The sequence below is a fragment of the Spinacia oleracea genome, chromosome 5 (assembly GCF_020520425.1).
Source record: "Spinacia oleracea cultivar Varoflay chromosome 5, BTI_SOV_V1, whole genome shotgun sequence".
NCBI classification, from domain to species: domain Eukaryota; kingdom Viridiplantae; phylum Streptophyta; class Magnoliopsida; order Caryophyllales; family Amaranthaceae; genus Spinacia; species Spinacia oleracea.
This window is the reverse complement of record NC_079491.1, coordinates 66,015,781-66,041,717: the sequence shown is the minus strand read 5'-3', so window position 1 is coordinate 66,041,717 and position 25,937 is coordinate 66,015,781. Positions and strand designations below refer to the sequence as shown.

Below are 25,937 nucleotides of genomic sequence, written 5' to 3'. Positions count from 1 at the left end.
TATACATGAAGTACGTGCATGTATGTACAATGACTCTGTTTGAATATGAGAGTTTGTCATGTAAGATTATGCTATTAGAATTAATTTAATCTCAGTATTTCATACTAGATTAATAGGTATGATATAATTCACTACAAAAAAGCAGCCCATTAACGATAACTCATCTACGATAGGACCTAAATCCCGTCATAATTGTAATGGCTTTAACGATAACTCATCTACGATAGGACCTAAATCCCGTCATAATTGTAATGGACCTAAATCCCGTCATAATTGTAATGGCTTTTACGACGGGACCAAATCCCGTCATAATTGTAATGGCTTTAATGACGGCCCAAAGCCCGTCGTTATTGTAATGGGTTTTATGGGAAAAAAACTGCCAAAATCCACCCACAAATACAATAATGACCTACAGTAATCTCATATTTTCTCTCCTCCTTCGTTTGTTTCCTTTCACTCTATCAAACAAAGGCGACGAAGGCGATGAATCAAACTCGCAGGGTTTCATGAAATTCCTCAACAAAATCGAGCTTTTTAATTTTAATTAGTCTAATTAAGCTTCAAATTAGAGACTATTTGAATCAAAATCGAGTGATATCAAGTTTTATTTTCGGATGCAAGTTAATTAGGTGTTTTTTCCTCCAGATTCGACTATTATCAGGTATTAATCTCTTTTTATGGTCGTATTTTTCTCTTGAATTTAATTTCTGTGAGAATTCCAATTTTATTTGTGAAATTATAGAGTTTTTTGTGAATTTCATGACAAAACTTTGTTTGTTTGATTTTCTGTGAATTTGCAACTTTGATCGAATTTACCTGTAAAATTTACTAGATTACTTGTCATTTAGTTGCGAATTCGTATCTCCTAGTTATCTGATTTTGCTCATTAGAGTTTTATTCCGATCAACTACTAGTTATTGGATCTGAATATGATTATGGCGGGAAAAAATCTGCTATTATATCTGTGTCCTGAATAAATCTGTGTAGCATTGAAGCATCAGGCACTTGGTATACCTATTGTATAAGAAAATGTTGGAATTACCTCTTTTAAAAAGATTGTCATAATGTCTGCATCACCATCGTAAAGAGTGTAAGGGTGTCATGTGTATTACTATGTTTTTCTTTCTGCTATGTACACCAAAATCTTAACTTTTACCTAAATTACATGACCTGAAAGACGTAATTTAGTTATAGAAGTCTAAGGTGTGAGTATGTCATAATCATATTTTCTACTAAATTTAGACAATTACACCCAAAGTTCAATTGCTCTGGAACAGATTGCATATGTTATTATGTTTCCCTCAAATGATTCTGTCTAGGAATGTGGGTTTGAATGACTTTGTTATTGTTAGCAATGTTAAATGATGGTTCTGTTAAGTGTCAAGTATGTTTATTATGTTTCCTTCAAATGATTCTATCTAGGAATGTGATTTTGAATGACTTTGTTATTTACTATTAATAATGTTGTAGGATGAATAAGGAAAAGGGACGAGAATGGATGCACTTGAATGATAGGTTTAGCAAAGCATATAGAGATGGAGTTATAGAGTTTTTAGATTATGCATTTTCTAAAGTTGTAGATTCTCAACTTATTGCATGTTCATGTAATAGATGCAAAAACTCATCTCATAATGATAGGAAAACAATAAGTAATCATTTGATTATTTATGAGATGGACAAGGGGTACACGACTTGGTATTTTCATGGGGAAAGTTTGGTGGATGTGGATCTTGAAGAAAATGAGGAGAATAATGAAATAGATGACGAGGATGAGGAAGAGGATGGGATGAGAGAGATGTTGGCCGATATGTTTCCTGATATTGGTCAAATGGAGGGCATAAAAGCAGAAGAGGATGAGCCAAATGAGTATGCAAAAACCTTCTACAAGTTGCTTCAAGACAATGAACAACCATTATATGAAGGCTCAAGGTGCTCAAAATTGTCGGCATTAGTGAATTTGCTGCATATCAAAAGTCTCGATAGTTGGAGTAATGAGTCATTTGATATGTTGTTAGATTATTTGTACAAGACAATGCTTCCTTCTAACTCTAGTTTGCCAGATTCATACAATGAGGCAAAAAAAGTGATTCGTGACCTTGGTTGTCATACAAGAAGATAGATGCATGCCCAAAACATTGTATGTTGTATTAGAAGGATGATATAGATCTAGAGTATTGCAACATTTGTAAGAAATCTAGATGGAAGGAAGATGATCGAAGTGGGGAAACTAAAATTAGCAAGAGGGGTAAGAAAATTCCAGCAAAGATATTAAGGTTCTTTCACTAGAGCCAAGGTTTCAAAGATTGTTCATGTCTAGCAAGATAGCTTCAATGAAGAGTTGGCATCATGGCAGGGATGTTGATGTTAATCTGGCACATCATCCCTCGGACTCAAAGGCATGGAAACATTTTTACGAGTTGCATAAGACCTTTGCTATGGAACCCCGTAATGTGAGGCTTGGTCTAGCTAGTGATAGGTTCCAGCCTTATAAAAATTCACGTACATCTTATAGCATTTGGCCTGTTGTTCTCATTTCGTATAATCTTCCTCCTCACATGTGTATGAAACAACCTAATTTCATCCTCCCTATGCTCATTCCGGGTCCCGATGGTCCGGGAGATACCATAGACACTTATTTGCAACCACTTGTGAAAGAGTTAAAGGAGTTGTGGAAGTTGGTGTCCAAACCTATGATGCTTCCAAGAAGCAAAATTTCACGATGTATGCATCTTAGCTTTGGACAATCAATGATTTTCCCGCCTATGCCAATTTGTCCGGGTGGAGCACAAAGGGTAAATTAGCTTGTCCTTGTTGTCACAAGGAAACTTGTCATGTGCATTGTGGTGGCAAGGAATGTTTCTTAGGTCATCGATGTTTTCTTCCTGTTGATCATCCATAGAGGGATGATAAAGATAACTTTTGTGACGATAAAGGTAATGGTTTAGCACCAAAACCATTGAGTGGGGATGATGTCCTTAGTCAAGTTAAGGACATGAAAGACATTAATTTGACAAAAGACCCTAGTGTGAAGGTCACAATATCACATGAACAGAGAGGTGATAACTGGAACAAGAAGAGCATATTATTTGAGTTGCCATACTGGAAAACCCTCTTGTTAAGGCAAAATTTAGATATAAGGCACATTGAGAAAAACATATGTGATAATATTGTAAATACTATGTTGGATGTAAATGGAAAGACAAAAGATACTTTCAGATGTCGTGAAGATTTGAAAAAAATGAACTGAATGCCACATTTGCGTCCTGTTGATCTAGGAGATGATAAGATTTTGGTGCCTTCGGGTGTGTACACGCTTCCTCTATACAAGAGAAAAATAGTGTGTGAGTTCTCCAAAGCACTCCAAGTGCCCGATGGCTTTGCATCCTACATTTCCCAGTGTGTAAATATGAAGGAGTCAAAAATTGTTGGGCTTAAAATTCATGATTGTCACATTATTCAACGTCTACTTCCTATATTTACTCGCGGGTTGTTGCCTAAGGAGGTATATGTTAGGTTATGATACATATGAATAAACATAAATCATGCGCAAAAACCATAAAGCCAGGAAACATATTATTTACACATAATCATTTAGCATAATTCAGATGCATACACTTTGTTGCGTGCCCTCCCTAGCTGCGCCCGAACCGAACAAGAACAAGTCTTTAGGACTCCAAGTGTCGTCCCTCCGTAGATAGTCCACAGCACGTCTGAATCCGCCTTAAGCTTGACCAACTAGAATCGCCCTTAAGGTTACTAGTATTTTCGGCTATTTGAGTTGTAAGTGTTTGGGTAATTTTTGCTTGAAAATCTTACCTTTTGAATAATTCAAATCTCGATGTAAATATGTGACCCTAGGCCTATATTTATAGAGTTTATGGAAAGGAATTATAATCCTACTAGGATATAGATTTATTAATTAGAATCCTATTAGAACTCTAAATAATAAATTTAATCTCTTAGTATTAGGATTAGGATTTAATCAATGCACGAATTCCAACAGGATTAGGATTCGTTACGAACACGAGTGTTGCACGGTCACGAGGAACGCACGCACCCGCGCAGGCCTTGCGGCCCACACGAGCAGGCGCTGCCTCGCAGCCCACGAGCATAAGCCCGCACGCGCCTATGACCTTGCTGGACCTGGCCTTGCATTGGGCCTGGCGAGGCTGTGGCAGCTCCGTGTTTGGCGCTTGGCTTGCTAGGCGCGGGCCTAGCTTCGTGCTGGGCCTTCGTCTAGCAAGCCTCGTCCAATGCTAATTCGTACGATGCGCTTCCGATTAAATTCCCGATTCCGGAATTCATTTCCGATACGAACAATATTTAATATTTCCGATTCCGGAATTAATTTCCGTTTCGAACAAATATTTAATATTTCCGTTTCCGATAATATTTCGGATTCTGACAATATTTTTGTTTCCGGCAATATTTCCGATTCCGGCAATATTTCCATTTCCGATAATATTTTCCGATACGTACCATGTTTCCGTTTCCGGCAACATCTACGACTTGGATAATATTTATATTTCCGATACGATCCATATTTCCGTTTCCGGCAATATCATCGTTTCCGGAGTATTCATTTCTTGCTTGTGACGATCTTAGCTCCCACTGAAACCAAGATCCGTCGATTCCGAATATCCATAGATAGAGAATTTAATGCCATTAAATACTTGATCCGTTTACGTACTATTTGTGTGACCCTACGGGTTCAGTCAAGAGTAAGCTGTGGATTAATATCATTAATTCCACTTGAACTGAAGCGGCCTCTAGCTAGGCATTCAGCTCACTTGATCTCACTGAATTATTAACTTGTTAATTAATACTGAACCGCATTTATTAGACTTAACATTATATGCATACTTGGACCAAGGGCATTATTTCCTTTCATTTGTTCCTTGTTTTCCTATTTATTCGAATTTATTTTTCCGGCCGGTGTGAATAAAATGATTCCAAGACCCTAAAACCATTGAAGAATTAAGCACATTATGTATTTTGACTCAATTCTAAAACATTTTAGGTAAGCAAAAGCCTTTTTCTAATAGTCTAGAACTACTCTTGGTTGATAGGTACGTCTAAAAACTTATTAGGTAAACCTATCGATTTTGCCACGACATAAAATGACTCGTTACTTATATCGTTGAGTTTCACCAAAACTAACATGTACTCACAATTATTTGTGTACCTTACCCCTTTAGTATCGATAAGTAACACCTCGCTATGGCGGAAAACTATTACTAAGATCGATGTAAAGGATATCCAAGTAAGTGTTATTTTGGCATGACACCTTTTAACTCAATTTTTAAGTTTGGAACTTAAGGCTCTTACTATGTTGGTTAGATTTTAAGTGAACTAAAATCCTTAATCATGCAACATAATCAAGCCACAATCTCATGCATATTTAAGACATATTTAAAAGCAATAAATAACTTACAGCATGCATAAGATAATTGTGATCTAGTATGGCCCGACTTCATCTTGAAGCTTCAACTTCAAAGTCCGTCTTGAAAATGGATTGGAAACTTCGTCTTGAATTTTACCGTGGGAGGCGCCATTTTCTTCAAATAGGATAAGCTATAATTAAACTAATTACAACTATTTGATGGTACGCAGACCATATTTGAATTGAAAAATAAATTTGGTGCTTTAGACCAATTACATTCAAATTAATGGTACGCAGACCATAGTTTCTATCCTATTTGGGCCATACTAGTCACTTCATAACCTGCAAAACAGTACATATACAATATATACCATTCATCCATTCATTATCATGAATGACCCACATAATTGGTTAGTTAAAACACATTGTATGCATCACATAAATATTTGCAGCAATTAATTAAGGGCACCAATAATCTACCAATTATTCAGTCCTTATTAATTCTAATCAAGTTGTTTAACCTTAAAGGATTTGTAGACCTAATCAAGAGTTTATGACTAAAAATGCTCCCACTTAAACCAATAACTTTATATGCTTTACTAATTTTAAACATAAAAATGTATTTCTAGTCTAACCGGAAACATACAAGTTTAATTAAAATTTAAAGCTCATATAAAATTATAATCGAATCCATTAATTTAATTTATTTCAGTTGAATTAAACGAATTTAAATTAATTCAAGGTTTAATTTTAGTAAAATAATTAGTATAAATTAAAATTTATAATAAATATAATAATCAAAATTAAATCCCGAGAAAACAATTTAAATTATTAATTTTAACGTTAATTAAAATTATTTCCGAACTGAAAAATTCAAATTAAAATTTAAAGCGAACCAATCGGGTCAAGACAAGGCCATGGGCTTGCGCCCATACCTCGTCAAGTCCAACAAGCAACAAACCCCTTGTCACTCGATTGATCGTACCGCAAAGCCCAAGCAACAACGTACCAATGCGTCAGGCCCAGCGAGCCACGCTTGCGCGCAGCCCACTCGCCCATCGCCTTGGCGCGCTGCTGGGCAACGCTCGCTAGACAGGCCAGCCAACGCTGCTCGCGTGCACGTTGTGCTGCGCTTGTCGCTGCCTTGGCTACTGCCTTGGCGTGCTGCTGAGCGACGCAGCGCATGTGTGGCGCAGCATCCATCGCTGCCCACACGTGCTTGCCTTGCTCGCTGCACTTGCTAGCCCGTTGCCCCATCGCCCACACGCGTAGCACACGCCCCTTAGGCGCATAGCCTTGCGCATGCCAGGCTCGTTGCTCGCTGCATTAGTACCGCACGGGCGACGAGCTCCCTTGCTCGTTGTCTCGTGCCCGCACTATACAACACCCCTTAAGGGTAACACGTAGCTTCCATTGCTTTGTGCGTGCAACATTTATGGGCGTATTCATAAATATTTTAAAAAAAATTTAATTCAAAATTATGACAAATTAATAAAACATATTAATTTCATAATTTTAGGGCGAAAAATCGAAAATTTATTAATCAATTAATTTCCGATTAACATGGATTCAAATCTAGGTCATAAAAGTTAAAAATTTAACATAAATTAACAATTTTTATGGTGTACTTTAATCATGGATACCTAATTAAATTATTAATTAATTATGAAAAACAAATCAATTCAAAATTATTCGAATTTCAACAAATTAATCATAATTACAAATTAGGTTGTATAATTAACAAGTCTAGGCATTCATAATTGTTAAACATATACAGTAGGTCAATCAAAAACTCAAGATTTCTCAACAAGAATCGCAAATACTTAATTTAACATCTTAAATTTACAAACTTTTGCGTTCGAAAAACTAAAACCTCCGAAAAGTCATAGTTAGGCTTCGAATTTGGGAATTCTGGGTTCGGCCGAATATTACTATTTTTGTCAAAATTTTAGAATGCCTTTTACATGCGGAATTGACACAAAAATCACTCGATTTGGATGAGTAACGAAGAAACTGCCGAAAAACTGCGTACATATAATTAAATAAACGCAATTTGCAATTAATTACGGAAATTAATCACCCCTTTAATTCTTTGCAAATTTTTAAAATTTAACCATGTTCATGCAATTTAGATTATGAAAATAATAAGAGACTCGTGATACCACTGTTAGGTTATGATACATATGAATAAACATAAATCATGCGGAAAAACCATAAAGCCAGGAAACATATTATTTACACATAATCATTTAGCATAATTCAGATGCATACACTTTGTTGCGTGCCCTCCCTAGCTGCGCCGGAACCGAACAAGAACAAGTCTTTAGGACTCCAAGTGTCTTCCCTCCGTAGATAGTCCACAGCACGTCCGGATCCGCCTTAAGCTTGACCCACTAGAATCGCCCTTAAGGTTACTAGGATTTTCGGCTATTTGGGTTGCAAGTGTTTGGCTGATTTTTGCTTGAAAATCTTATATTTTAAATACTTCAAATCTTGATGTAAATATGTGACCCTAGGCCTATATTTATAGAGTTTATTGAAAGGAATTATAATCCTACTAGGATATGGATTTATTAATTAGAATCCTATTAGAACTCTAAATAATAAATTTAATCTCTTAGGATTAGGATTAGGATTTAATCAATGCACAAATTCCAATAGGATTAGGATTCGTTACGAACACGAGTGTTGCACGATCACGAGGAACGCACGCACCCGCGCAAGCCTTGCGGCCCACTCGAGCACGCGCTGCCTCGCAGCCCACGAGCATAAGCCCGCGCGCGCCTATGGCCTTGCTGGGCCTGGCGAGGCTGTGGCAGCTCCGTGTTTGGGTGCTTGGCTTGCTGGGCGCGGGCCTGGCTTCGTGTTGGGCCTTCGTCTAGCAAGCCTCGTCCGATGCTAATTTGTACGATGCGCTTCCGATTAAATTCGCGGTCCGGAATTCATTTCCGATACGAACAATATTTAATATTTCCGATTCCGGAATTAATTTCCGTTTCGAACAAATATTTAATATTTCCGTTTCCGGAATTATTTTCCGATTCCGATAATATTTCCGATTCTGACAATATTTCCGTTTCCGGCAATATTTCCGATTCCGGCAATATTTTCATTTCCGATAATATTTTCCGATACATACCATGTTTCCGTTTCCGGCAACATCTACGACTTGGATAATATTTATATTTCCGATACGATCCATATTTCCGTTTCCGGCAATATCATCGTTTCCAGAGTATTCATTTCTTGCTTGTGACGATCTTAGCTCCCACTGAAACCAAGATCCGTCGATTCCGAATATCCATAGATAGAGTATTTAATGCCATTAAATACTTGATCCGTTTACGTACTATTTGTGTGACCCTACGGGTTCAGTCAAGAGTAAGCTGTGGATTAATATCATTAATTCCACTTGAACTGAAGCGCCCTCTAGCTAGGCATTCAGCTCACTTGATCTCACTGAATTATTAACTTGTTAATTAATACTGAACCGCATTTATTAGATTTAACATTATATGCATACTTGGACCAAGGGCATTATTTCCTTCAGTATATGAGCCGCTTTTTGAGTTGTCCTCATTTTTCCGAATATTGTGTGCTAAAGAAATTCGGCTAGATGAGTTGGAGCGCGTAGAAACTCTAATTCCCATAACCCTTTGTAAACTTGAGCAAGTTTTTCCCCCTTCTTTTTTTACGGTTATGGTACATCTCACGGTTCACTTGCCTACGGAGGCTTTACTTGGGGGTCCTGTTCAGTATAGATGGATGTATCCGGTGGAGCGGTTTTTGTACACTCTTAAGTCGTTTGTTCGTAATAGAGCTTGTCCAGAAGGGTCGATAGCAGAAGCTTTTGCAGATTATGAATGCTCGACTTTGATTTCAAGGTATTTGCATGACATAAATACTAAATTCAATCGCCCGGTAAGGAACTTTGATGGTGGTGTCATTGAAAATCTTGGAGGACTATCCATATTCTGTCACCTTGGACGACCATTAGGGGCTGGACAAGCACATGACTTAGCCTTACACGAGTGGGAGCAGGCCCATGCATATGTTCTCAAGAATTGTCGAGAGGTGCAACCATTTATCCAGTAAGTTATGTTTTGCTTTTCTTTTTCTTTTGGTACTTTTTGTTGTTTTTATTATGCTTACAAATATAACATAATGCAGGAAATTTCATGAGGTGGTAGATAAAAGAGGCTTGGAGATACCAATTCAAAGTTGGAATTCAAGTTTCATAAAGTGATTTCGTAAAGCGGTAAAGTTACTTGACATAGTCTTTATGTCCTTATGTATTTATCTGCCTGCATATTTCATATTTCAGTACTGCATAGTTGTTCAGTTCCTGATTTAGAAACTTTGGTTGGTTGGTTGTTTTGGAACTTGGCATTGGGTTTGTGTTGTTTTCTTGATTTGTTCATTGTTCTGGAAAGATAGAGATAATGTAGGGAATTTTTAAAGTTTTGATGAACTGTTGATCAGGTCCTGATTTAGTAACTGCAATGGTATGCTTTGGCTTGTTGTTTGGAGCTCATTTTGATTTGAGTATGTTTAATTTCCTGTTTCGATTCTTGTTCTCTTTTTGTTTATTAATTTGATCATTATTTTGCAATGGCAGTTGATTTGGGTTTTTGAAATCTTTGATGAAAGTTAATTTCTTGATATGGTAATTGTAATTAGGCTAGTAGTTTGCCACTCACTTCGATTTGGGTATATCATTAATCGATTGTTCAAATAAGTATTGGAGATTGATTTATTTATTGGTTGTGATTCTAATAGGACAATTGATGTAGGATCTTTTTGAGGTATTTGGTGAGTAGTAATGATCTTTCCTTATGTTTTGAAACCAGTGGTAGTTGTTTGGAACTCTTTTTCATTGGTCAGAATCTTCTATGTATCCTTGTTAAGGACAGAACGTGAGATCATTAGCTAAAAGACCATTTTAGTAAGAACCTACAATCTTAAACCAGTAATGTTCAACTTTCAGCCAAAAAATGTTAAGGCCAAGTCAACCAGGATGCAAGACAACATGGAATAATCTGATTGTTCAGACAACTTTCATTTCTGGCTTTCTATATCAAATGTTAAGGCTATTTTAATGTCACTCTTACTCTTCAAACTTCTTTTTCAAACAGGCTGAATATTTGCAAAAGGAAGGTCGGATAAATGATGAGATGCTCTCTATAGGGCGTGGTCCAATGGAAACTGCTATGTTCTTTGGTGGTTACATTACAAGTGGATTTAAATTTCAGTCGGAAGAGCGTGATAGAGGCTTAGTAACACAAAATAGTGGAGTAGTTGTGGTTGGTGAAGTTGATATGAGTAATAGCTTCTTCGACTACTACGAGGTGCTAACACAAGTCGTGAGTTTGCAATACTTGGGTGCTAAACGTGTGACATTGTTTCGTTGCCGGTGGTATGATGTGCATGATACTGAGAATGGGATGAAGATCGATGAATATGGTACAGGGAGCATCAATTGTCGTCGCCTTTTGAAAACAGATGAACCATTTGTGTTAGCTAGTCAAGCATCACAAGCCTTTTATGTTGTTGACAATGCTAATAAGGGTTGGCATGTAGCTGAGAAAACACAACCTAGGGACTTGTATAAAACAATATCAAAGTGCAATAATGATACAAATGAGACAGACAACGAAAATGAGGCGTTTCAGTTAAATGAGTCCGAACGATTTCTTCCAGAGTGGCTTCCACATGTTTCCTTTGAGAAAGGTGGTAAGATCTGTAATGCAATTGGAGAAGGTGAACCCATAATTGTTGATAAAAGTGAGATAAAAAGAAGGAGAAAACAGAAAACAAGTGGAAGTTCCAAGAGAAGTAGAACCTAAAACGATCAAGTGTCATTTGTAAATAAGTAATATAAGTATATACTTTTTGTTTGTATTGAGTTCTTTCAATATACATATTACTAACTGTTATAAATATTATTAACTGTTCTTTTGGTAATATTGCAGAATAATATGGCCCCTTTTGCAAAAATAAAGGAAATACTTGGTAGGAATCGCATGAATAGTAGAGGTAAAGAAATAAATCAACAAGCCCAGGATATTCCGTTCGAAGATGACTTGGACAGTCTCTTACAAGGTCAGATAATGTGATTTATTTCTTGTTGTATCAAATTTTGTGATTTATTGCTTGTTTTATTTGGATAAGCCTGTTTCTAATTAATTTTTGTTGTTATCAAGTAGGTCAAGTAGAAAATACTAACAATATTGGAGCTAGCTCTTCTTCAAGTGCTCCGGTAAAGACGAAGAATCTCAATCTAGTACCTCGAGGAAGAAATAAGTGCAAGAAGGCTGCACATCTTTCAGCTGGGAAGAAACTTCGGGTAGCGTTTTATGAAGGTCGAGTAGCGGGTGATGATGGAAATGAATTCACAAGGTATTTTGGGAAAATTGTTCATAACCCCAACTTGTGTCCCGTGAGAGTTCACAAATGGGAAGATTTGGACTCAGATAATGTAGAACATATGTGGGCTGTTTTACAGGTATGGATATTTGCTACTGTTGTTTTTTTTGTTTTACTGAAACACTAGTTGCACTACTGCAGTCAGAGAAGTGCTCTGTTTGCATTAAGACTGCCCCCAGCTCCAGCAAGAGGACCACATATTATGGTTTAAGTTTTGGTTTAACCTCCGATTTGTATGGTAATGCTGTACTTTTTTCTGTTACCTCACAATTAGATTTTTGTTAACCTGTAAAGTTTGAATACTTCTAGGAGAAGTTTGAGAGCGAGGACATGGAACAAGAGCGTACCTCTACAATTAATCATATGAAGGAAATTTGGAGGAAATGGCAAGGTAAAATGTTTCAAGATCACGTAAAGAACAAGTCTATGGGACAAGCTATAACGAGGGTGCCAAGGAACATGGATAAGTATGATTGGGAATGGCTTGTGAGAGTTTATTACCATAGTGACAACTACAAGGTTTCATCCGTGCACTTTCTTCATTGTATTTATCCCAATGATACATTAATTCATGCTTTGTTTCATCATTGTATTTCAGAAAATCGGTGGGAAAAATTCTGAAAATAGAGGTGCAGTAACCATGCCACAGCGTACGGGAAGTAAGCCATTTCGACAAATAAAGTATGACATGGTAATATGACATCCATACGAAAATAATGTTTACATCAATTACTTTGTTTTCTAGAAGTGTGATATATTGATTGAATTTTTTGTAGGGTGGAAGTTCTGGAAATCCTCCAAGTTTTGAGAAGTTTTGGTTCGACACTCACAAAACAGGAAATATCCTAAACAAGCCTGAAACTGTGGAAAAACATGTAAGTTTATCTTCTGATCTGTAATGTAAACATGTAATTTTATCTTCTGATCTGTAATGTAAACATGTAAGTTTTGTCTGTTGACGATTTCCTGTCTTTCTATCTTTGTTTCTGAGATAATGCATGAATCATTTAGGTTATTATTAAATGCATTGAATCTACATAATTGAAGATTGTGAATTCAGAACAGAACAGTTTCTCTGAATAGTCTGAAACCATCGAAGGGTATCTATTTTTTAGCACCTTACTTGTTATTTGTAAATCAATGAGTTTCCTCTCATGAAAGATCTGAATTTACTTTCCTACTGTCCTTTGAAGTTCTGTTGGTTTGGTTATGTAAGTCTGGGACAGTTTGTCCATGTCTATTGGTGCATTTCAAATTTTTCCTAGCTTCAGGAAAACTCTCACTAATTTAAAGTAACACTTGATAAAGTGTAGGACTTTTGTGCATGTATACGTGGGGAGTTTTGTACTCTGTTCTCTGAAGACTTGAGCTAAAAGCTGACAGTCTGACACTTGATTTCTCTCTCTCCTCAATCACTCAAAAAGACTTTATCTGTGCTGTGGGCCTCTGGTTTGGAGAGAGAGAGAGAGGGGGGGCAATGTGGGCATTGAAAAGAAAAATATAAAGAATCCAATAGCAAGTTTCATAGGTTTACAGCTTTACAGCTGATTCATGAAGGAAATAATGCCCTTGGTCCAAGTATGCATTCTATGTTAAAGTCTAATAAATGCGGTTCAGTATTAATTAACAAATTAATAATTCAGTGAGATCAAGTGAGCTGAATGCCTAGCTAGAGGCCGCTTCAGTTCAAGTGGAATTAATGATATTAATCCACAGCTTACTCTTGACTGAACCCGTAGGGTCACACAAATAGTACGTAAACGGATCAAGTATTTAATGGCATTAAATACTCCATCTATGGATATTCGGAATCGACGGATCTTGGTTTCAGTGGGAGCTGAGATCGTCACAGGCAAGAAATGAATGCTCCGGAAACGATGATATTGCCGGAAACGGAAATATGGATCGTATCGAAAATATAAATATTATCCAAGTCGTAGATGTTGCCGGAAACGGAAGCATGGTACGTATCGGAAAATATTATCGAAAATGGAAATATTGCCGGAATCGGAAATATTGCCGGAAACGGAAATATTGTCAGAATCGGAAATATTATCGGAATCGCAAATTAATTCCGGAAACGGAAATATTAAATATTTGTTCGAAACGGAAATTAATTCCGGAATCGGAAATATTAAATATTGTTCGTATCGGAAATAAATTCCGGAATCGGGAATTTAATCGGAAGCGCGTCGTACGAATTAGCATCGGACGAGACTTGCTAGACGAAGGCCCAGCACGAAGCCAGGCCTACGCTCAGCAAGCCCAAGCGCCCAAAAACACGCTGCCAAGCCACGCCCGGTCCAGCGCAAGGCCAGGCCCAGCAATGGCCTTGGCGCGCGCGCGGGGCTGCGACGAGTGGGTTGGCGCTGTGCGTGGGCCGCAAGGCCTGCGTGCGGTGCTAGCGTATCACTCGAAGTGTGTTACTCGAATCCTAAGGCTACCGGGATTTTTCATATGATTAAATCTAATCCTAAAAGATTTAGTTTATTTAATTAGAGTCCTAGTAGGATTATAATTAAATAAATTAGTATCCTAATAGGATTCCAAATCCTTTTCCATAACTCTATAAATAGGTGCCTAGGGTCACATATTTACATCGAGTATTCAAGTATTCAAAGTGATTTTTGAGAGAAAAAATTCAGTCACACAATTGCCTATAAGTGCCGAAAATTCTAAGTACCTTAAGGGTGATCCTAGTTGGTCAAGCTTAAGGCGGATCCGGACGTGCTGTGGACTATCTACGGAGGGACGACACTTGGAGTTCTAAAGACTTGTTCTTGTTCGGTTCGGGCGCAGCTAGGGAAGGCACGCAACAAAGAGTATGCATCTAAACTATGCTAAATGATTATGTGTAAATAATATGCTTTCCTGGCTTTATGGTTTTTCCGCATGATTTATGAATTTTCATATGTATCATAACCTAACAGTGGTATCACGAGCCTCTTATTATTTTCATAATCTAAATTGCATGAACATGGTTAAATATTACAAATTTGCAAGAATTAAAAGGGGTGATTAATTTTCGTAATTGTTAATTAATTGCAAATTGCGTTTATTTAATTATAAGTACGCAGTTTTTCAGCAGTTTCTTCGTTACTCATCCAAATCGAGTGATTTTTGTGTCAATTCCGCATGTAAAAGGCATTCTAAAATTTTGACAAAAACAATATTTTTCGGCCGAACCCAGAATTCTCAAACTCGAAGCCTAACTATGACTTTTCGGAGGTTTTAGTTTTTCGAATGCAAAATTTCGTAAATTTAAGATGTTAAATTAAATATTTGCGATTCTTGTTGATAAATCTTGAATTTTTTATTGACCTACTGTATATGTTTAACAAGTTTGAATGCCTAGCCTTGTTAATTATGCAATCTAATTTGTAATTATGATTAATTTGTTGAAAATTGGAATAATTTAGAATTAATTTGATTTTCATAATTAGTTATAATTTAATTAGATACCTATTATTAAAAACCACCATAAAAATTGTAAATTTATGTTAAATTTTAAATTTTTATGACCTAGACTTGAATCCATGTTAATCGGAAATCAATTGAATAATAAATTTTCGATTTTTTCGCCCTAAAATTATGAAATTAATATTATTTATTAATTTGTCATTAATTTTGAATATAAATTTTAAATTTTTATGCGATTCGCTCATATAACTTGCACGCACAAAGCAATGGACGCTACGTGTTACCATTAAGGGGTGTTGTATAGTTCGGGCATGTGACGACGAGCAAGGGAGCTCGTCGCCCATGCGGTACGAATGCAATGAGCAAGGCCATGGTGCACGAGCACAAGGCAGCAGCCCTGCCTTGTGTCGTGGGCTGTGTGCAATGGGCGAATGGGCGAGGGCGAGAGGAAGGCACGAGCAGTCGCGTGTGGGCAGCAAGCGAGCTGCGCCACAGCGCGCACTGCCTCGCGCAAGCGTGCGGAGCCTCGCGCGCAGCTAGCGTAAGCTCGCGTGCCACGAGTGCTGCGCCAAGCATCGATCGCTCGCGCGCAGCGAGCGCTATTGTGCGTGCGACGAGCCCTGCGCCCAGCGATGGCGTGCGAGTGCTTGTTGTGCGTGCGACGAGCGCTGCGCCCAGCGATGGCGTGCGAGTGCTTGTTGTGCGTGCGACGAGCGCTGCGCCCAGCGATGACGTGCGGGTGCGTGTTGCGACGTGCGACGAGCGCTGCGCCCAGCGATGGGCTGCGGCAGCATGCTTGTTGCGTCGAGCGCTGGCGCGCGCAGCGAGCACCAGCTCGCGTGATGCCTTGCGATGGTGAGCAGCAGCGATGCGACGCAGCGCATGGGCTGCGCGCACATGGCCAGCGATGGCTGTGTGCGTGTGGCCCATGGGCGTGCGTTGCGTGGGATTGTTGCGTTGCGATTAGATCGTTTTGAAATTTTAATTTGAAATTTTCAGTTTACGTAATTTTAATTAATTTTAAAATTAATAATTTAAATTATTTTCTTGGATTTTAATTTTGAATATTGTAATTATAATAAATTTTATTTATTCTAATTATTTTACTAAAATTAAAATCATGAATTAATTTAAATACGACTGAAATTAAATTAAACTTTTTGGATTCAATTATAAATTTATATGAGCTTTAAATTTTAATTAAATTTGTATGTTTCCGGTTAGACTAGAAATACATGTTTATGTTTAAAATTAGTAAAGCATATGAATTTATTGGTTTAAGTAGGAGCTCTTTTTAGTCATAAACTCTTGATTAGGTCTACAAATCCTTAAGGTTAAAACAACTTGATTAGAATTAATAAGGACTGAATAATTGGTAGATTATTGGTGCCCTTGATTAATTGCTGCAAATGTTTACGTGATGCATAATGTGTTTTACTAACCAGCCATGTGGGCCATTCATGATAATGAATGGGTGAATGGTATATATTGTATATGTACTGTTTTGCAGGTTATGAAGTGACTAGTATGGCCCAAATAGGATAGAAAATATGGTCTGCGTACCATTAATTTGAATGTAATTGGTCTAAAGTACCAAAGTTGTTTTTCAATTCAGATATGGTCTGCGTACCATCAAATAGTTGTAATTAGTTTTAATTATAGCTTATTCTATTTGAAGAAAATGGTGCCTCCCACGGAGATTTTCAAGACGAATTTTGAAGTTAAAGTTTCAAGATGAAGTCGGGTCATACTAGATCACATTTATCTTATGCATGTTTTAAGTTATTTATTGCTTTTAAATATGTCTTAAAATGCATGAGATCAAAAGCTTGATTATGTTGCATGATTAAGGATTTTAGTTCACTTAAAATCTAACCAACATAGTAAGAGCCTTAAGTACCAAACTTAAAAATTGAGTTAAAAGGTGCCATGCCAAAATATACACTTGCTTGGATATCCTTTACATCAATCTAGTAATAGTTTTCGCTCAGCGAGGTGTTACTTATTGGTCCTAAAGGGGCAAGGTACACAAATAATTGTGAGTACATGTTAGTTTTGGTGAAACTCAACGATATAAGTAAGGAGTCCTTTTATGTCGTGGCAAAATCGATAGGTTTACCTAATAAGTTCTTAGACGTGCCTATCAACCAAGAATAGTTTCTAGACTATTAGCAAAAGGTTTTTGCTTACCTAAGATGTTTTAGAATTAAGTCGAAAAACTGTGCTTAATTCTTCAATGATTTTAGGATCTTGGAATCATTTTATTCACACCTGCCGGAACATTAAATTCGAATAAAATGCTAATAACTTGTTTGAATTGCATGATTGCTTTAATTTTCAAGTTATTATTCATGATAAATGTTTTGACTTTGCATGCTTCAATGTATGTTTTAATTATTGTTTATAATTAAAAATCTTGCACTGCAGTAAATCCTTTTAGAAAGGTAACAGTAAATTTCCTCGATTGGTAGTGAATCCAAGAACGATTCACGGAAATGAGAGAAAGTGAGCAATTTAAAATGTACGTTTCTTATATCGACTTTTATGGTTGTTTTCGAGTATCAAAGTCGAATGGCAAACCGATTGGTGCTTGTGAATTCAAAATACAATGTAGTTTTGAGATCATAAAGCATTGAGTTTAAACGCTCAGCTTTACCAATGGTTAACAACCTAATATCTTTGTCCCTTTAATTCTCGAATGAGTCTAGTCCCTAGACAGTCGAATAAGATTGATGCTTAGAGAACTTTAGAAGCTTCTGGTAAGATCATCTAGTTGAAACAGAATATTCAACATAAATAAAATGGTAAGAACTCTGTTGGAATGACATCGGACATGTCTAACAAAGTATAAAAGTCAACACTATAGAATTCAATTCCTAAGACTATAAGAAAGGGTACAAGAAATAGGAAAACAAGGAACAAATGAAAGGAATTTACGATTCCGTTTCTACCTATAAGTTTATGTTTAAAGAGAAGTGACCTAGCAATCAAACTTCCTTGGTATCATATACCGCTTGAGGTTCTTACTTCGGTAATAACTCAAACAATGGAAGCTAGGCTACACTAATGACCTACAAGTGGGAAATGAAGCATGGCAGTGCTACATTAGTTGTAGGGTCATCTAGTTTGTTTTAAGTCCTTTCAAAGGCTGGAACTTAATGGATATTTTGTTCCATAATCAACATACCTAAATTTCTGTTTCAAACACAGAAAGACTCACATTCAGAAGAACAAAAACAATGTTTGTTTGTTTATTTGAATGAAATGGTCATTTACGGGTTGAGTCAATATGCTTGATTAAAACAAACAACTCTTTAAAAATAAAAACTTTACTAGGTTCAAATCAAACCCTTGATTTGAGTTCCACTAATCTTTGGCATTGTTGCTTAGACCATATCAACAAGTTAACATTCAAAAGCTCTATTTTAATGGACTTTTGAAAGTTCATTGATTTCTAGATCAATTTAAGACGACTAGTCTTACTTGTTGAAAGTAACAAAAGATATGAACTATTGTTAGAACACCTAGACAATAGAGTTCAAAGCTAAAGAAAGATTTTATGACTTTATTATTTCACATGGATTTGAGTGAATATAGGTTTATTGACTCAAATGTGATATAAGTTGAATCTGTTTGGGTAGTTCCAAGATTCAGAAGTATAAAATCCACTTGGCAAGAAATCATAAAGATCTAGGTTAGATCATGTTGATGATTACTTGAGACCAAATATGATCATCAATGGTTGTGTGTTGTAATTTCACAATCTAGGTCCATAAGATATGGCATATCTTAGTTGGAATAATCGAAGTCAATTAGTACTTGATTCGATTAATGATGAATCATAAGGACTTTTCCTATAATTTCTAAAACAAAATGCTCAACTACCACCAAACTAAACCAAATTCGTCAAAGCTATTGAAAAGTAATTTCAGAATAACTTTTCATAAAATATATCTAGAGAGTTGCAAAACTCAGTGGGAGCTTAGTGTTTGTCATTCGACAAACTAAGGCCCAAGTATAGATATATGTTTCATTGTGATTTATTCAAATGAGACACAAGGGTATTGTTTCTACCACGAATTTTTGAGAACATAATGTTTGTTTGCTCGAAATAATGTCCTTTTGGAGATTCGTTTCCAAAATGACAAGTGGGAGAAAATAGACCTCGAAAGTCTTCGAGGCGAACAACAAACATAAACGGACATTCCGGAGGCTTTTCGAAGTTCTTTAGAAAATCCGAACACGTATTCTTTAAGGACTTTAGAAGTGGCTTTAAAGAATAGACATCTCTTAGAAGACTTTACAAGTGCTTCAAGGAGAACAGAATATTCAAAGGACTTTTAAGTGGCTATTGATATTCTGTTGTTTGATGTTCTATACCCTTGTAGGCATAGAGTTCAAGTCACTGAAAGTATGAGATTCTTCTATTAGATAGTTAAGAAACATGGAGTTCAGGTCACTGAAACTATGCAATTCTTCTATTAGATAGTGAAGAAACCTACAACTTGCAGTCAAACTATTATCATGTAGATTAATGAGTTTGTGACTTGTAAGAAAGCTATGACGAAACCCAGAATCCCTAAAATGGTTAGAGGCCATATATAGACTCAAATGTTTTAAATGGTTAGAGGCCATAAAACATACTCAATGTTTTGATGACAAAATTGAAATTTTGTTGATTTGCAAGAATAGTTTCACACCTATTGGTTGCAAAGTTTGTTTTTAAGGATAAAAACCATCAAACATGAAATTATGTTCACACACAAAGCTAGATTAGTTGCTAAAGGTTACAAGCAAATTCACGATGTGAATTGTGTTGAAACCTCATGCAAAATCGTAATGCTTAAGTCTATAATTCAAGCAATGATTTCATATTGGTACATATGGCAATTGGATGACAAAACATCTTCCTCAGTCAAATGTTGGAAGAAACTATGTACATGGTATGTCATAGGATTTGTGGATCCAAATAAATGCTTGAAAAGAAAAGCTAGTTTATAAAATCTAAGTACAGATTTAAGCAAGCAATTGGGAATTAGAAATGTATTTTAGTGAAGCTAATAAGTATTTTAGTTTCATAAAATATACATGATTCTTATAGATATATAAGAAGTTTAGTGGGAGTACATAAAACTTAATTGGTCCTATGTGTATCACACACATATCTCTCTATTGTAAAATAACATTCAAATGCTAATGACTTAGATTTGAGATTATTCATCAATGATGGACCATGGCGAAACTTAGTACATACTGGGTATTAAGATCTATTTACAAAGATCTTATGATATTGTTTTGGATTAAGTAATGGCATTTACTAAATCAAACACGAAAGTCTCCATTGGAGATATTCGACCCATGTGAATAAATCTAAGTAAAGAATGTTTGAACTATGTATAAGCATTTACTAAGTTAAAACATCAAAGGATCTAAGTGAGATTCTTAACCTATATTATATAGAATTTAGTTGGATTCAGTATCTACTGAAATTGAATGAGCTAAAGTTACATGAATACAATTTAGTTGAGAATTATTCTGCAAAAGAATTTATCATATATGATATAATATGAGGATCGCCAAAAATGTATCGTATGACTTTAGCCATGACGAACATATACCAATCTCTATTGATCTAAGTAAAGATCAACTAGATTGAGATCAAGAATACTTATGGTACTTGAAAAGGTACATAGGAATAGTTCTTGATTCAAGGAAATAAAGATATGCTAAATATTGATGCTACACGCATAAACACTGGCAAAGGATCAAGCAAGATCCTTTGGAGTTAACCATTGACAAAGACGAGCTATAGAGCATCGTTTTTTGAAATGGCAACATGGATTGGAGACCATGAGTTGTTGCGTGGGAAATTAAATTTCTAAGTTCTAAGATATAGTTGGAAAGTCTTCCACATATTTGTGAACTGCTTGGATAAGTAAATCCAAACAAAGCATCACTAGCAACCTAAACAGTTGAAGTAAAAGTACTTATTGCCTAAGAAGCAATAAAACAGGGTTGTTGGTTTATGTTAAAGAGTTCTTCACCGAACTTGGGTAGATCATATGTCTTCTGACTTGATGGTTCTTCATTGCAAAATGCGTAGAACTACTCTTGTAGCTAGAAGGAATAGATCACAAAATAAACACACTCAAAAGATCTTATCATCATATCTCGAAGAACATTCGATGAAAAGATATTAAGATTGGCAAAGCATGATAACTAAACCTATGCAACAAGTGAGAAACAACACTCACATTGTGGCACTGGAAATCAAGCATAGCTTTGAATTCCATGAACTGTTTTAAGGATGGGTTCGAGGCCCATGGCTGTAGAACATTAGGGTTGAACATTTATCATATATGAAATGTATTTTCATATTCCATTTAATCTTCGTTTAGTATTAAATGATGAGTCCCTTCAATTTGACGATATATTCGAGATAGACTGTCAGGACCAGTCCTGTGACTAAGAAATGTCTATCAAGTGAACTTCAATGTCAAAGGTTGAAAATGGTCCCTAGTCGGAGTTTTCTATAAAATTGGACGCATAGAAAACGTTAGACGATTAGAATGCAAGATGACTAGTAGTTCTGTTTCTTGAACTACATGGACATGGCAATGTCATAATCATTTGCATAGATACTTACTTTGGGAAGACTAGTATCGGACAAGACCTATGAAACTTTACTGTAAGAGATGAAAATCTGTCATAAGTAAATTTCATTAAAATTATTAGACACTAAATCCTCAATACCTGAGTGATTTGAGATTACTTGTTTGAGAACTGGTTGCTTTGACGTTGACCAACCGTCGCACCGTAAAAGGAGGCTATAAAGGCAACGCTCAGGTAATCACCTATCAAACGAAGTCTAATCTCAAGATCGCAAGATTGGGATTGTCCTCCCATAAATCGGGATGAGATGCTTAAAAGTTGTACAAGGCCACTCGGAGAGCTAGAAACTGTGAAATGCATGGCCGTGCTCGGATGAATCATAGGCTATGATTATCTGTTTATTTGATCAGTTGAACTCTGAAACCGAGGAACACCTCTGGACATAATAAGGATGACAACTCTTACCTTATGTTCAAGAGCAAGCATCGAGCGACAAAATTAGGAAATGCACACTTGTCCCTAAGGACAAGAGGGAGACTGAAGGAAATAATGCCCTTGGTCCAAGTATGCATTCTATGTTAAAGTCTAATAAATGCGGTTCAGTATTAATTAACAAGTTAATAATTCAGTGAGATCAAGTGAGCTGAATGCCTAGCTAGAGGTCGCTTCAGTTCAAGTGGAATTAATGATATTAATCCACAGCTTACTCTTGACTGAACCCGTAGGGTCACACAAATAGTACGTAAACGGATCAAGTATTTAATGGCATTAAATACTCCATCTATGGATATTCGGAATCGACGGATCTTGGTTTCAGTGGGAGCTGAGATCGTCACAGGCAAGAAATGAATGCTCCGGAAACGATGATATTGCCGGAAACGGAAATATGGATCGTATCGAAAATATAAATATTATCCAAGTCGTAGATGTTGCCGGAAACGGAAGCATGGTACGTATCGGAAAATATTATCGAAAATGGAAATATTGCCGGAATCGGAAATATTGCCGGAAACGGAAATATTGTCAGAATCGGAAATATTATCGGAATCGCAAATTAATTCCGGAAACGGAAATATTAAATATTTGTTCGAAACGGAAATTAATTCCGGAATCGGAAATATTAAATATTGTTCGTATCGGAAATAAATTCCGGAATCGGGAATTTAATCGGAAGCGCGTCGTACGAATTAGCATCGGACGAGACTTGCTAGACGAAGGCCGAGCACGAAGCCAGGCCTACGCTCAGCAAGCCCAAGCGCCCAAAAACACGCTGCCAAGCCACGCCCGGTCCAGCACAAGGCCAGGCCCTGCAATGGCCTTGGCGCGCGCGGGGGGCTGCGACGAGTGGGCTGGCGCTGTGCGTGGGCCGCAAGGCCTGCGTGCGGTGCTAGCGTATCACTCGAAGTGTGTTACTCGAATCCTAAGGCTACCGGGATTTGTCATATGATTAAATCTAATCCTAAAAGATTTAGTTTATTTAATTAGAGTCCTAGTAGGATTATAATTAAATAAATTAGTATCCTAATAGGATTCCAAATCCTTTTCCATAACTCTATAAATAGGTGCCTAGGGTCACATATTTACATCGAGTATTCAAGTATTCAAAGTGATTTTTGAGAGCAAAAATTCAGTCACACAATTGCCTATAAGTGCCGAAAATTCTAAGTACCTTAAGGGCGATCCTAGTTGGTCAAGCTTAAGGCGGATCCGGACGTGCTGTGGACTATCTACGGAGGGACGACACTTGGAGTCCTAAAGACTTGTTCTTGTTCGGTTCGGGCGCAGCTAGGGAAGGCACGCAACAAAGAGTATGCATCTAAACTATGCTAAATGATTATGTGTAAATAATATGCTTTCCTGGCTTTATGGTTTTTCCGCATGATTTATGAATTGTCATATGTATCATAACCTAACAATTCAAATCTTGTATCTCTAGTTAAGTCTTGGCTCATTTGTTTCACAAGGGGTCATGTATCTCTATCCTATAAACCAGCTCCTATTGTTAGTGTCCCCTGCAATGTTTTTGTTCTGTAACAGTCAGTTATAACAGAAACAGGTTCAAACAACAACCATAGAAAGAATTGAGATGCAAACTTAGGTTTATGAGGAAAAAACTTACCATAGCAAGTAGTAAATTCCTGGAACAATCTTCATTTACAAACAAAGACAGAACACATAATCTTATTCAGAGAAACACATGCCATAAGAACTTACAGTGGTTTTTATAACAACTTACAGTTATGTGAAATAAGAAGCTGAAAATATGAAACTGTGAAACCCTATTGGATATTGCAACTTACTTGATTTTTAATTCTTAAAGGAAATGATCAAGAAGACAATTCAAGAAAATCCAGAGATGGAGGTATTTGATGTTATAGAAGAATGTTTTGGGAGGCAAAATAAAGGATATGTGGTTGGGTATGGTGGTTCTGTCAAGCCTAAGGATCTAAGAGGACCTCTACCAAACAGATTTGACCTTGAAATGAAGTTAAACAAGCTGGAAATGTTAATGAAGTGTTACTGGGAAGAATAGAACATGTGGAAGCAGAAAGCAGAACCTTCGCTGCTCGTTTAAATGAAGTTGAAGCAAAATTTGAGGGAAAACTTCAGGCCATTCTAGATGCTTTTGGTGATGAGTAAGGTAAATACTATAAATCTCCCTCTTTTAATTAAGTCACTTTTTTTATGATAGGTAAAACACATGATGTACAGGTATTGGGAAAACTTCAGGCCATTCTAGATGTGTTTAAGGCCATAAGTTTAAATGATTATTACAAAGTATTTGCTTTATTCAAGGGAGATTTGGTGCAATATTGGCGTTTTACTTTGTTTGAGATCTAAATTTGTTTACTTGAGATGATAAGATGTTGTCGCAGCACTAAAAAGTGTGCGTGTGTAGCAGATTGGTAGATAAAATTGACAAAATTAGGCCTAGTTACTTATCAAACTATTGTAGTATGATCCGAATACATTGGGTTCAAGGATGTGGTCGATCGAATATGAGCAGCAGGGATCTAGCAATTAGTTCATAGGAATGAAAAGTTATTAATATTTACTTAGTTGTTCTGAATTCACTTGGTGAAGAACAATTACATTTTTTCTTGCAATATAATGCTGCAGACAAGAATAAGAAGAGCTGGTACTGCGGTTGTTACTTGATGTTTGACTGTAAAAATCAGTATCCTCTTAATCTTACAGTTGATCAAGTAGTGATGAATTAATGATATCGTAAGTGATAAATCTAGAAAATGACTGGCTAGGTGGTTCAGCTAACCTGCTTAGTATCAATGGAGTTGACACCTCTCTGAGTTACATTTGTAGACGTGAGTACACCTTAGAGTGTAATTGGAAGGTCTGAGCTTGCAGTTATATACCATAACACTTTCCACATTTTATTTTAATCAAATTCTGTCTTGGTTTGAAACACATAACTTGTTTCGCTCTCTGCTGAATTCAAAGGAAAGATCTTTTACAGATCAACTACATTTTGCATTAATTGACTTGGTCGACTAATGTTGGGTTCTGTTTGTCTACATCATGTATTTTGTGACAATTATTTGGATGGTGGATATCATTTCTACTGGCTTCCTTGCTGACTGCTCTCAAGTTAAGTTGGTGTTGCTGATATGCTTCCTTGCTAACTGCTCTGCTAATTAAAGTGCCTCATTTCTACTGGCTGAATCTTCTCTGTTGTAGACAAGTGAGTTTGAATTTTTATATAATTAGTCATCAGATAAACTGGAAATTTTATATAATTAGGCATCAGACAATTCATTTGGATTTTTTGTAATTAACTGGGGTTGTGTTGTTTTCATTGATTTGTATGCAATGATGATGGTATTACTATAATGTAGAATATATCTTTGGGATATGTAGCAGGTGCAGCTACACAAGCAGATTCATATAAGAATCAATATCTTGTCTTTTGCGACGGCTTAGTATGTCATAGTTGTTAGTTGGCTTTTGCGACGGGAGGTTAGCCCGTCGAGTTTTGCCTTTAGCGACAGGATTTTCTCCTGTCATAATAGGTTTTTGCGATGGGAATTTTTCCCGTCACAATAAGCTTTTGCGACGGGGTCATGAAGGGATAGCCAAT

At 36.6% G+C, this 25,937-nt stretch overlaps 1 protein-coding gene across 2 annotated transcripts; it reads left to right on the top strand.

Moving 5' to 3' along the window:
- Positions 1-422: 422 nt before the first annotated feature.
- LOC110781202 (uncharacterized) lies at positions 423-25,652 on the top strand. 2 transcript variants are annotated; one of them, XM_056829235.1, is made up of 9 exons: positions 6,111-9,474; positions 9,554-9,641; positions 10,519-11,255; positions 11,356-11,485; positions 11,590-11,888; positions 12,119-12,328; positions 12,408-12,500; positions 12,586-12,684; positions 24,162-25,652. In XM_056829235.1, exons 4-9 carry the CDS (start codon positions 11,362-11,364, stop codon positions 24,372-24,374), a joined length of 1,038 nt encoding a protein of 345 aa, XP_056685213.1. In that variant the 5' UTR covers positions 6,111-9,474; positions 9,554-9,641; positions 10,519-11,255; positions 11,356-11,361; the 3' UTR covers positions 24,375-25,652. The 2 variants fall into 2 exon arrangements, with proteins under 2 accessions (XP_056685214.1, XP_056685213.1); XM_056829236.1 differs by lacking the exons at positions 6,111-9,474; positions 9,554-9,641; positions 10,519-11,255 and adding an exon at positions 423-661.
- Positions 25,653-25,937: the final 285 nt, after the last annotated feature.